Source organism: Ochotona curzoniae, unplaced genomic scaffold, assembly GCF_017591425.1.
Source record: "Ochotona curzoniae isolate NIBS_2020 unplaced genomic scaffold, NIBS_Ocur_1.0 contig_1, whole genome shotgun sequence".
NCBI lineage: Eukaryota > Metazoa > Chordata > Mammalia > Lagomorpha > Ochotonidae > Ochotona > Ochotona curzoniae.
The window spans coordinates 27568396-27581296 of NW_024464918.1; the positions used below are offsets into that span (position 1 = coordinate 27568396).

General features: G+C 50.9%; 1 protein-coding gene across 5 annotated transcripts in view; it reads right to left on the bottom strand.

Moving 5' to 3' along the window:
* TNIP1 (TNFAIP3 interacting protein 1) overlaps positions 1 to 12901 on the bottom strand; it is a 47974-nt gene that overhangs the window by 19320 nt on the left and 15753 nt on the right. For all 5 annotated transcript variants that reach the window (XM_040966812.1, XM_040966736.1, XM_040966897.1 and 2 more), the window contains 3 exons: positions 3325 to 3496; positions 2158 to 2280; positions 839 to 924 (listed from right to left, as the gene is read on the bottom strand). In XM_040966812.1, coding sequence (XP_040822746.1) covers positions 839 to 924; positions 2158 to 2280; positions 3325 to 3460 — 345 coding nt within the window. In that variant the 5' untranslated portion in view covers positions 3461 to 3496. The remainder of the gene's footprint in view (positions 1 to 838; positions 925 to 2157; positions 2281 to 3324; positions 3497 to 12901) is intronic.

Consider the following 12901-nt stretch of genomic DNA (forward strand, 5'->3'; position numbering starts at 1 on the left):
GCTGTCAGTGCCACCACCAAGCAAGGTCCTGTGCCAGCCTTACCACCCTAGTCTGGGGGATCCCAGAGGAGGAGAAGAATCTGAGGAAAGCTCTACAGATGGCTCAACAAACGTGGAGCCTTTGTAGGATTCACCCAAATCCAGGCAGCCCAGCAACCCCAGGCTTTCTCACACCTCTTGTGCCTTCCTAGGACAACTCACAAGTTGTTCAACCAGCCAACGGGGCTGGCAGTCCAACTGAGACAGCCACTTCCCCTGGGTTACAACTCTAAGGACTGGTTGAGCCTTCCCTCACCTTGGCTCAGGTCAGGATGAGTGGGAGAGCTCTGTGCTTGGCTTCCAGCTGAGCTTCACGCCATTGAGAACTCTGGGTCCCAATTTTGCCCCAGAGAGGCTTCCTTTCCTGCTAGGCATTATCTGTGTGATTTTGCAAGAGGCCTTTCTCTGGGAACCTGGCCTGTAAGGATGAAGCCGGAAGCACTAGAATCCTTTCTAGCCCCAGGACACCAGCATAACCCCTGGGGTCAGATCTGCGGAAGGCGGCTTCCAAGCGCTCTTTGAGAATGAACACTACATGGTTCATCTTCCCCCCGCACCAGGCAGAATCAGTGCACACTGGGTGCAACACTCAGTGAGAAGTCCTGGTATGGACCAGTGCCTTCCTGGTAAATTTTAACCACAACTTTCATTTCAAAATGGGGACTGAGGTCCCAAACTGTGCCAATGTCACCGAGGAGTCAGCATCTGACCCCAACCCTCTCTCTTCACTTTTTCTGGATCTGCCAGAAGGATCCTGAGGTGGGCCCAACCTCTAGTTATGACTCCAAATACAACTTACACTGGATGGAGGTTTGGGGACTGGAGCTGGCTTGTCACTGGTGCACGCAGGTGCAGCAGAAGGTGTGGGGATTTGGGTGTCCTTCCCTGGAGAATCAAGAGAGCATGAATCAACAGACAGGTAGAGCAGAGGCCCAGACGACACTCTTGTCAAGGACAGGCCCTGACAGAAGAGATCTTTTGAGGAGTTCTCCACTTGAGTTTGGGGAAAATGGAAGGGATTCCATTGGCACCAGGTGGCCCAGGGCGACAATTGGCCCTGGGGTGACTGGGGACAGATCCTGACAGATCCTGGGCAATGGACTCTGTGGGAAAAGCCCCAGGAGCCACTGTTCCTTGCTACTTTGGAGCTACTGCAACAATGACAAAGATGCTGGTTTCTCTGTACATTCTCACACCCTGATTGTAAAGGCAAGGAAATGGAGGCTTAGTAAGGTGACTGTATGTCCATAGTCACGGCGAGCAACCACAAAACCAGGGCCAGAGTTGGCTCTCCCACCCCAGGCCCCTGGTGCCCTGGCTGCAGAAAGCCCTTGAGGAAGGCTCCCTGTCTAGCTCTGGGTTGGGCCTGACACCAGGTGGGGGATGCAAAAGTGCCGCAGAGTGGACAAGGGGAGGGAGGCTGGAGACTCCCCCTGGCTACCTCTCTCTGCTTGTCTATTCTGCAAACAGAAGGCTGCCTCGCAGGCCTGGGAGGAGACCCAAAGGCAGAGCTGGGCAGAGGGTCCCTGAGTCCTGCGTGTGAGGGCTCCTCCTTCCTAGGCCCTGACTTGTCCTGGACTTGGAAGCATGCCTGAGGAAGGCATGGCCACCACACACAGGGCTACCACCTTAGCAACAACTACCTTTGCCTTTACCATGTAACACAGGTTGCTGCATCTGAACTAACTACACTGCAGCAGGCTGGCAGGCACGCCCAGGTCCTCCCTTGGGTGTCAACTTCCCTAATTATAAAGTGAAGGGAGAGGGACAGGACCAAAGAGCTTTCCTTCCTGTGCCAACTCCGAGTGACAGGTGATAGCTGTCTGGAGCACTCTACCTGGCAGGCATTTGCTGCTCAGTAAACATGTGACGGCCAATTTGTTGATGAAGACCCTGAGGGACAGTGGCTTTTTGTGACCTAAAGCTGCAGGGTCTCAGCACTGCTGAATCCCTGGTCACTGTTAACAAGTCTTCTGGAGTCCCTTCCACATCTGACTTCTCTCTCTGGAGAGGTAGGTACTGCAGCCACAGCACAGATCGGGGAATGGTCTATGGCCCAAGGATATTCTTGTCTCAGAAACGGGAGCTCACTGCTAAGGGTTAGGCAGCCTGGGGTACCTGTGAATTCAGCCAGGTGGTCAAAGGAGCTAGGTGGTTGGAGCAGCTCATTGTCCTTGACCAGCTCCTCTGCCTTCTGTCGGAGCCTGGATGCTTCCATCTGGGACTCTTCCAGAAGCTCCCCTGGAGAGGCAAGGCAAAAAGGATTGACTCAGTTTGGGGCCCCACCGCTCCCCACCTCATACCCTCATCCTGACACTGCCTGACACTGCCTGGCTCACCAGGCACCAGGCTTAGCACTCTACTCCTACCATCACTTGGTGGGTTGGGTAGGACAAAGCCTACCCTGACCCGCCTCTAGAACCAGGCTGTGGTTAAGGAAGAAGACCTGGCATTCGGGGAAGTGGAGAGGAACTGGGAGGAACTCCTGGTGCCTGGCACCCTCTTCCTGCCCTACACCCTCCCCACCCTGCCAGGAGACTCTCCCACCCCCCAGAGAACAAGGGGGCTCTACCACCATGGCACACAGAAACCATGGGCCAGAGACCCTGGACCACACCCACAGGTCTCTGGATTTTGGGGAACTTTGTATCTTCCTCCCCAGCTACCACCCCAAGCTTGGGTCTGCCAGCCAGGAGGAAGCACAGAGAAGCCCAGGGGCCAGGCTTGCCTGCAGCCCCAAGCCCAGAGGAGATAGCAACAGGGCAGGGCAAGAGCTGAGGAGCAACAAAAAGGACATCAGAAGAACTTCACGTGAAGGAGGGGCGGGCATGCAAGCTGAGTACTGGTGCACAGGGACCACTCAGTCCCACAGAGCCACTAGGAACACCATGAGCAGAAAGGAAAAGAGAAATTGAGGGCCCCACTGCCACTTGATGCAAACCAAGTGCTGCAGCTGGCCCCTGGTGACTCAGTGACCTGGTTGCCCTGGCGATACTGGCTCTCCCCCTGTCTGGAGCCTCAGGGGAGATGAGGTCTTCCAGCTCCCTCTCCTTCATCTCTCTCTTGGCCACTCAGGGTAGCCTTTAAAGTCAGGGCTGGGAGTCTGTTCACCAAGCTACAAATGTGCACCAGGACACAGCTGTGGGGTGGCACCCAGCAGTGGGCCAGCAGTGTCAGAGGGATGTCAAGGCCAGAGGCAGTGCCCTCTGGTGCTGTCGGGCAGAGGGGCCGGCATTGCAGGCTGCAAGGCAGGGAGCTTGCAGGGAGGTGCAGGGGCTGCTTTACCTAACATCTTTATCCCTTGCATTTGTTCCTTCAGTCGGGAATTCTCCTCCACTAGACGCTCAAAAGCTGTGGATGCCTCTCCTGGAGGCACGCTGCCCCCAGGGTCGTAGATCCGGTACGGTCCTCTCCCTTCCATCAGGGTGGCTCAACCCCTGCTGTGGCGCCCACCAGGCTGTAAGGACAACAGCGGCACATCAGGGGGGCTGGCCAGGCCACTGGGAGTCCTTCTGGGGACTCTCTAGTCTGTCAGTGCTCCGAAGGACAGAACCCACAACCCAGGATGGAAGACAGTGCCCTGGGCCACTCTGACTGCAGTACAGCTGGCCAGGACAGTCACCTCCAGGGACCTGGACACTTTGTTCTCTTTAATGCAACTCAAGAGTGGCATCCACTTCTTCCAGCAGCCTCACTGCACTGCTGGTTCATCTTAATGGCAATCATCAGCACAGTGTGGAATAAGCTATAGGACAAAACCTGGGTTTAGATCCCAGAAGCCTGAACACATGTCCTGTCAGGCCAACAGGACAGAGACTTTGTTCTCCCATCTCTGGTTCCTCAGAGCCTAGCAAGTTCCCAGTAAGCACATTCACCGAGTGAACAGAGGCTGGGCTGAGAACCCACTGTGGGTGCTGGGCAGTCCCTTCCCCTCCCAGAGGATGGGAAATGAAAGTATGAAAGTAAATCAGTGATCTTTAAAGTGAAACGCTTGTACCCTGAGGGCTTAGCAAGTCAATCCCATCAAAAGGTACGCGTATATGTAGACTTCTGAAACAAAAAGAGGAAGGAAAAAAAAAACCCTGACTAATATTTAATACCCTGCAGCTTCCTCCTTTGGTCTTGGCTCACGCATGGTCTGGCCCGGCCAGTTCTGATGAACAGATGAATTTTCCATCAGGCCATTCTCTATTCATGTAGCAGGTTCTCTACATTAATCTGCTCAATCACATCCGCTTTATTTCATTGGAAACCACCCTGCTGAGGGATTTGAGAATCCTGCTTCAGTGGCTTCAAAGAGAAACTCTCCATTCATTCATTTATGTATGCCTACACTCAAAAATAATTTGCTGAATTCCCACCTGGTACAGGAGCTAGTCTGGGTGCTGAGCAGTTGTTAGCAAGCCTAACTGACAAAAATCCTCCAGGGAAGTCCTGTTTTGGTGGTAGAGGCATGGTGGGTACAGTAGAAGGCAGTCTTTCAGGTGATAAAAAATAAGTCTGGATGGGACCAATGTTGTGCCTCAGTGGCTTAAACTGCCACCTGCAGTATCAGCATCCCATCAGAACGCCTGGTTTGAGTCCCAGATTCTCCACTTCCAATCCAGCTCTCTGCTAATATGGCAAAGAAGGTGGGGGAAGACAGCTGGACTGTTTGGGCTTCTGTGACCAACATGAGGGATGTGGATGAAGCTTCTGCCTCTTGGCTTCAGCCTGGCCCGGCCTTTTACAGCCACTTGAGGAATAAACCAAGGAATGTAAGATGTCTCTTTCCTTCTGTCTTTTCCTTTCTCTCTTTAACTCTGCCTTTCAAATAAACAAATAAAAACATTTTAAAAAGCCTACGGACTAGGACCTGGCATGGTAGCCTGGTGGCTAAAGTCCTCGCCTTGCATGCATTGGGGTCCTATATGGGCATCCCATGTGTTCGTGTCTTGGCTGCTCTACTTCCCATTCAGCTCCTTGCTTGTGGCCTGGGAAGCAGTTGAGAGCAGCCCAAAGTCTTGGGAACCTCCAACCATGAGGGAGATCTGGAAGAAGCTCCTGGCTCCGGACTTTGGATTGACTCAGCTCCAGTCCTTGCAGCCACTTGGGGGATGAGTCAGCAGATGGAAGATCTTTCTCTGTTTCTCCTTCTCTCCGTATATCTGACTTTCCAATAATAAATAAATAATGCTTTTTAAAAAGTCTATAGACTAAAATTTGGCAGGGAAGGAAGGGGCAGGGACTTTCATTTTAAGAGGAGTAGATAGGAGAGACCCCATGGAGATGGAGCTAACTTGGTGAAGATTGAGATGGGTGAATAAACTAGCCAGGAAGATAACTGGGGAAGAATACACTATGCACGAACAGCAGGGGCAAGGGCCCTGGGGCTGAAAAAGATGCAGCCATCAGCCTGAAAAAGAGCTCAGCAACCAGGCCTCTTCTGAAAGGTTTCATTAGGATTTGATCCTAAAACCTCCCTGCCAAGATAACCACTTCAAAAGCACCACTAATTCCAACAAGAATCCTCCAAGGCTGCTTCAAACACACACGACAATCATGGAAAGCAAAGACCAGCAATACTACCATCCAGTAACCAGCTATTCTCCAAGTACTGCATGAAAAGCTATAGGTGCATTATCTCAGGGTGCAAAACTGCTCTGAGACCCTGGCCTTCTAGGGCAGACGTCCGAGGTTCAAGGAAGACACTGAGGCATAATCACAGCAAAGCTAGACCTGCCTGCCACCCAAGGCTGAGACTCGAGCCTCTGGCTATGCTCGGGACTCAGGGATCCCGCCATAGCACATAGGCCGTAATGACAGGGAGGGAGTCCACATCTGTGTGAAGGGTGCCCTCCTAAGCTTTCAGATCACCCTGGGGCTGCTTCTCCTACCCCATAGCAAACCTGTGAACTAACAAGCCGTTGCAGATGGGTGGGTCCAGGAATGCAAAGTTCTGATGAGCAGGGGGCCCTCCACCAAAGGTTGATGAACACCAGAGGAACACACACTGCAGGGGGCACCCACGCCCTACAAAGTGCCCTGTGGGGCAAAGGACAGCTACCCACATACCCAGCACAAAAGTCATTGCTTGCTTAGTGGTGAGACCTGCTTTTAACTTGAAAGGTCAATGTCCCTCAGCAGCAAGACAAAGCACAAATGCATCCACTCAATCAACAGAGACCATGTGGGAAAAGCAATTGCACAATGTTGCACATTCAGAAAGGTGCTCCAAGATGTTATGGGGGGGCAGGATGGAGGGGGCTTCCTGTCGGCTTGTCCTCCTCTTCATGCACCTGATCACCCCAGCTGGCATGCATCTGACCAGCATCAGCATTTGCCCACCTGGTTAAGGACTTCTGAGGCCAGAGAAAGCTTTCCCCAGCTCTGCCTGCCTGCCTGTCATCAGCCCAGGGTCAGCTGAAATGAGGGCAGCCAGGGACTTGGAGTCACCTGGAGGGGACAGTGGCAGCAAGAAAGGCTCCTGCCCCTCATTCACTTTTGCCTACATCAAACTCAGAACTGACATCATGCTATGACTTGGGTTACCTGTGACTTCTTGGTGGGCTGACCTGGTCAGCCAGAAACCCCATGGGAGCAGGGCTGATGTCCCACTTTGTATAGCAGAGAATCAATACAGAGCAGGGCCACCACAGACCTCCAAGGACAGAGCCCTTGACCTGATTCACCAGTTGTGGGACCATGTGCAGGCATCCCAGGGAGAGCCTGACCAAACAGCCTGGATACAAACCTGCAACAGCTAGCACAGAGATGCTCAGACATAAGACCAAGTGTCAGAGTAGGATGTAGGCCACAGCAATAAATCCCATCCTCCCAACTCTGCAACGCCTGGTCTACTTCAGCCCTGAGCAGAAATGGGAAAGGGGATTTCTGGAGAGCAAAAGGCGGGTCAGGGAGAGGGCTATCTTGCCTCATTCAGGCCTCAGTGCAGAGACCTGGCTGCCAGGTCCTGGGCAAGGAGGCTGGGGAAGAGTAGTTGGTGGGAAAACCCTCTTGGGAGAGCAGAGGAGCCACCTGCAGCAGAGCCTAGACTTTGGGAGGAAAGAAGACAAAGTCAAGCAGGGAGTTTCCAGGCCCCGCTGACCTCATGCCCAGGTGGTCAGGATGACTGTGGGGCCAACGGGAACTCTCCTCCTGCACTGGGCAGTGACGGGTGGATGGGCTCTCCCGGGGACGGACACCATGCACAGGGACTCTCCAGGGACAATGAGCCAATCTCTGTGTCACCAACTGAGAGAGATCTGGTGATGGGAACACAGTAACATCAAAAAGGGGCAAAGGATGTACTGACCACATCACTCATGTGGGGCAGGAGCAGACTTCGGAGCCCGGAGTTGTGGGGCAGGAGCTCATAGCACAAGCAGGGCAGAGAAGGCCAAAGACACCATGAAGTCAGGGTGCAGCAGGAACCAGAATGTCACTGTTCCCTCTCCAGTCTACCTATAGCTCCACACTCTCATCTTCATCCCTGTGCTGCAACTCCACTGAAACCAGCACCCCTACCCCCAGCTGCCCTCCTGCTGGTTCTGGCTCCAGACTCTGTACCCACTGGGCCTGACTGCAGAAGCTACAATCAGCTGGTGACCCACCAAGAATAAGACACCAATATTCTGCCTGTACCAGAAGTAACTGGCAGGTAGGAGGCAGCCAGCACAATCCTTCCAAAGTAAGACCCTGACTGGGGGCAGAACATCCTACAGCCTGCCCTGGAGGGGCCCTGGGACTGCCTGCCAGAAAGACCCAGTTCAGAAAGGTGGGAGGTTTCGGCAGGTCAGACAGGTAGAAGCGATGCTGCTGAAACTGCCAGGGTCACTGGCATGCGAGCAGATGAGCTGTGTGGGGGACAGAGCACGGGCTCAACTCAACCTTGGCATGAAGGGGAAGGGTAAACAAGGCTGACTCAAGATGACATGTATACACAGCAGGTGCCTGGAAAGGGTCAGCTCTGGCATGATGCTGTGGGTGCCCAGTCTCTGGAGGCTGCAAAGGAGGGCTTCCTAGCTCCCCGAGGATGCTGCCCTGCACAGCCAGCAACACCAACCAAACTGGGGATCACTGGGCACTATTCTTCGGTTATAGCCATCCTGGCAAGAGGCAGGGTGCAGGTCTATCAAACAAGGAAATTGAGGCCCCTAGGTAAACCTCTGGTTACTACCTACCTCCCGGAACTGGAAGAAGAAATGGGGCTCTCCCTGGCCCAAGAGGAGAAGGCCACTGAGAGCTCTGCACTGGGCCAGGAAGTCATGGCTGCTGATGTTGCCCTTGATGCCAGTGCCTGGGGATGGCACAATGGGGAAGGGACCTGTCTCCAGGAAAGCAAGTGCATGAGCAGAGGTCAGAAAGGCTTGTCCTAATGTCTGCTCTGGGAAGGGGAAGGGAGGGAAGATGAGAGGAGGGAGAAAAAGGAAAGGAAAGGAAAGCAAAAAGGAAGGAAGGAGGGTAGAAAGGAAGGAAGAAAGACTGAAACACACAATGTGTGTTAATGCAATGTGTTAATGTCATCATGTTAATGTAGTGTGTTAATGTAGGCTTGAGGACGGAAACCTCTCCAACTGTGGGAAGCTAACACCAAGTAAAGGAAGGGAAGGGATCCACACACTGGAGAACACACAGCCCTGGCATCAGGAAGAAGGGATCTGAACAGGGTGGGGACAAGCAAGGAGCAGCACTGAAGGTGGCGCCTGGATGCAAGCCTAAGGGCAAGTCCTTCTCAAATGCTGCCACTGGGGGAGCCCCATAGCCCCAACTCTGACCATCTTTGCAGCCTGGGGGACACTAGGTTAGTCACTCCCCTTTTCAGAGCCTCAGCTGTCTCATCTGCAGAACAGGAATAATTGTAGAGCCCGGTTGGTACAAGATGGAAGAAATTAAATTAAATAACTCATGTTCAGTTGGTAGGGAATTCTTACTTTCTATTTGTTGATTATCTGATTTACTTAAAAAGAAGCATACAGAGGATACTTCAATAAGTTTATAAAAAAATGAAATTAAAAGATAAGTTTATTTTGATGTAAAAATTGAAATATATACATGATATTTTTCATAATATGTATTTTCCATGACTTTTCGAAGACCCTTCCTATATTCATTTTACAATAAAATTTCCAAAATAATAATGATGAATGGAGGCAGCTGTTTGGCCCAGTGGTTAAGCCACCACTTGGGATAATGCATCCTGGATGAGAATGCAAGACTCAGCTCTGCTTTTGATTCTACTTTCCTGCCAAAAGGCACCTTGGAAAGCAGATGATAGCTCCAGTCTGTGGGTCCCTGCTACCCATGTGGGAGACCTATTCTGAGCTCCTTGTTTCTGATTTCAGCCCAACTGTTTCAACTGAAGTAGCTACTGGATAAGTGATACCTCTCTCTCTCTCTCTCTCTCTCTTTCTCCCCCTCCCTTTCAAATAGACACAGAAATTTTAAAACAATGATGAATATCCAGCTCATTGCTTCGCACACAGTAGATGTTCAGCAAAAGGCAGAGGTAACCCCACAAATATAACCAGCTGATGTAAAGGCCAAGGCTTTTCTCCTTTCCTCCATGTATTCTCTCTCCTAACAGTGTTTCATTCTCTTCTGTCAGCTTGGTAAACTAAGATGTGGCTTCCATACAATTTCTAAGTAACTTGCAAATCCTCATTTGACTGCTGGCCCTGGCAGAGTCCTGGGGTACAACACTGTATCTAGCAAACAAGTCGATGGAGAAGTCCATGGAACATGATGACAGGCTCATGAGGGAGTGCGATCACTAAGCCTCAGTTTCATGGTTGTCAAGAAAGAAGAAAGGGGATGAACCACTGTGAAACTGCAGTGCAAACAAAAGCAAAAAAGCCATCCACATCCCCATTCCAATGATGTCTTCTAGTTTGCTTTGCCAATGTCAAAGTCAGGGAAACAGTGGCCCCAGGTCCATCCATCAAAGCACAGCAGGATTACTATGACAGTGAGATGGTGGATAGCTGTCACTATTCATCCTTCCGAAGACATAGGAGATACATGGCCAGGAGTGAACCCTAATGTAAACTATGAGTGCTGGGGGATGATCTGCCAGTGCAGATGCAGCCATGGGGACATATTTTCCCCTCTGTAGGAGATGCTGCCAGTGACGCAGGCTATGCAGAAGCATACAGAGCACCTCTGTACCTTCCTCCCAGCACTGCTTTGATCCCTCAACTGCCCTCACAAAATTAAATACTACTACTACTACTACTACTACTACTACTACTACTACTACTACTACTAGAGAACTGAGCCAATCCCAGTTGCTGACTGCCAGGCTCAGATAGCACTGAAGACAGCACCTATATCAAAAGAATTGGGACTCAGGACCGTGCAAGTCAGGCAAAGTGCCTCAAGAGGGATCACTACAACAGCAATGACACAGAGGCCAACAGGCCCATCTCACGGTCCCCTTTGATCCTAACATTTCAGAATCTGCAACTTCCTGCTAACACTATCCAGAACCTTCCTGACTTAAGATGGCTACCATCCTCAGCTCCATCCCTGCTAAGGTCCAGTTGGGTTTCCCTGATCCATAAGAGTGTTTTGAGGTGTTGTTACTACCCCCAAAGCAGTCAAATATCCTTGCCTGAAGTCTACAGCCCATCACCAGGTTCTTCCCTCTGCCTCGCCAGGCACCCGGTCCTCAGCCACACTGTCTTTCATGTTAGGCACACACTTTCCCTGTGCCCTTCCTACACCCTCTGCTGCACCACCCAGAGGAGTCCATATTGTCTCCCTCAGCCTGCAAGACCAGGCTACACAGCACTGCCAGACACCTGGGCCAGTGCAGCCTGGGTCTGGCACTGGGGTTGCACCAGGGACACTGGTTGGCTAGAAATCCTGCAGGAGAGGACTATGGGGCACTAACATAAGGCCACAGAGGGCATGGCAGCTTGTCTGTTAGGCACTACCACAGACCAAGCCCTGGGCTGCACCAATAGCCACAAGTACCTCATTTTCTTCTCACCACACAGACATGAAAATTCTCACCCTGGTTTTACATCAGGGAAAGCAAAACCCCTGGCGAGAGAGCATTTTCTGTTTTTCATATGGAGAGGCAGGCTCATAGAGGTCAAGTCATTTGCCTAAGGACACAGTGGAAAAACAAAAAGCTCTAGCCTCAATCCGCCAGACTCATCAGTGCTCCTTCCGTTACCTCGCACTGTCCAGAGAGGCAGGAGGCTGAAACCCAGGAAGGGAGTCAGGTCTGCACGCAGCTCTCCCCACATGCCTTCACATGTCTCTTAACACTATGGTTCCAGGACCCAGCGTGCCTCTGATCACCTACAGTCACCAGGGAATAGCATCTCACACTGTGAGGAAGCTCAGGGCAAATTCCTTCCCGTGCTGATCCAATCTGCAAAACCGCCTGGGACAACAGTTCAGCTCACAATGCCCTCCCAAGATGACTCCCTGGCTGGCTATAGTTACACAGCTCCAAGATCTGCTGATTCTTGCTCTGGCTTCTGGAGTTCCCAAAACTAGGAACAAGATACCCCCTCCTCTCCACATCAACCTTAGAGATGTAGAGCATTCCCTTGAAGCTGATCTGCACAGGTCCTGGAAGTGAACATGACACTCCAGTTGTGGTTTGCTTGATTTCCACCTCTACCCCTTCAGGTACATTTTCACCCATGTGGCCTTGCTATATAGTTGCTTTTCTCATAGCTGGGTGGCCCACAGCATCCTTCCTAACATCCTGTGCTTGTGCCTGAAGGAAAGAGGACAGTTGTTTTTGTAGAAAGGTGTGCCTGGGGAGGTTTCAATTACATAAGTAAGAGTGACTGACAGGTTCAATAATACCATCAGGGAGTCTAGAGGTCTTGGCATTAATGTCCACAGGGATTGGACAAAGAAATGCACTGTCACATGCATTTTGAGGGAAAAAAAAATATTCTGAATGTTCACCCGGAAGGGCTGGTGAGGGGCAGGCATGTGGCCTGGCAGTTAAGACACCAACGAAGATGCCCACATACCACACTGCAGGACCTGTAAGCCAAGTCTTGGCTTTGCTCCTCATGCCCCTTGCCTGCTGATGCAGCAATACTGCTCTGAATGAGTTTTCAGATCCCAACTTCAGCTTGGCTCAGTCCTGACTGTTGGGGGCATCTGGAGAGTGAACCATCAAATTGGAGCTCTCTCTCCAATTAATTAATCAGGAAAAAAGGGGGTGCTAGTTTAAAAAAAATGACATAGTGATCCAATGAAAAACTGCGTAGCTATCAAAAAAATGGAGTAAATTACATTGCAATCAAAGATTCTCACAAAATTTTTTAAAAAAAGCACGATTTATATGTTTGTAATAGGACCTATGTTCTTAAAAAATACACAGGAGTTGGTGCCATGGAATAATAGGCTAGGCCTCTGCTTAGAAGGCTGGCATCCCAAATGGGCACCAGTTCAAGACCTGACTGTTACACTTCCAATCTAACTTTATGCTAATGTGCTTGGGAGAACGGTGCAGTACAGGACAGCACAAGTTCTTGGGCCCCTGCACCCATGTGGGAGACAGAAGAAACTCCTGAGTCCCAGTTTGGGGCCAGCCCAGCTCTGGCTGCTGTGGCCATTTAGGAAGTGAATCAGAAGATGGAAGAGCTCTGTCTTTCCTGTCTATAATTCTGCCTTTCAAATAAAAAAAAAAAATCTTAAAAAACAAAACATAAAACTCTGTGTATGTGTGTGTGTGTAAAATTTGAAATGTGCACAGAAGATCTGGAAGATACATGCCCAGTTTCGAGGACACAGCTCCACTGAAGAACCTTGGGTGGAAACCTACAAAAGGAACTTCTCTTTTTTTTTTTAACCAACAATATTTTGATTCTTTACATAGTAAATCTAGTGTTATTCTTATGTAATT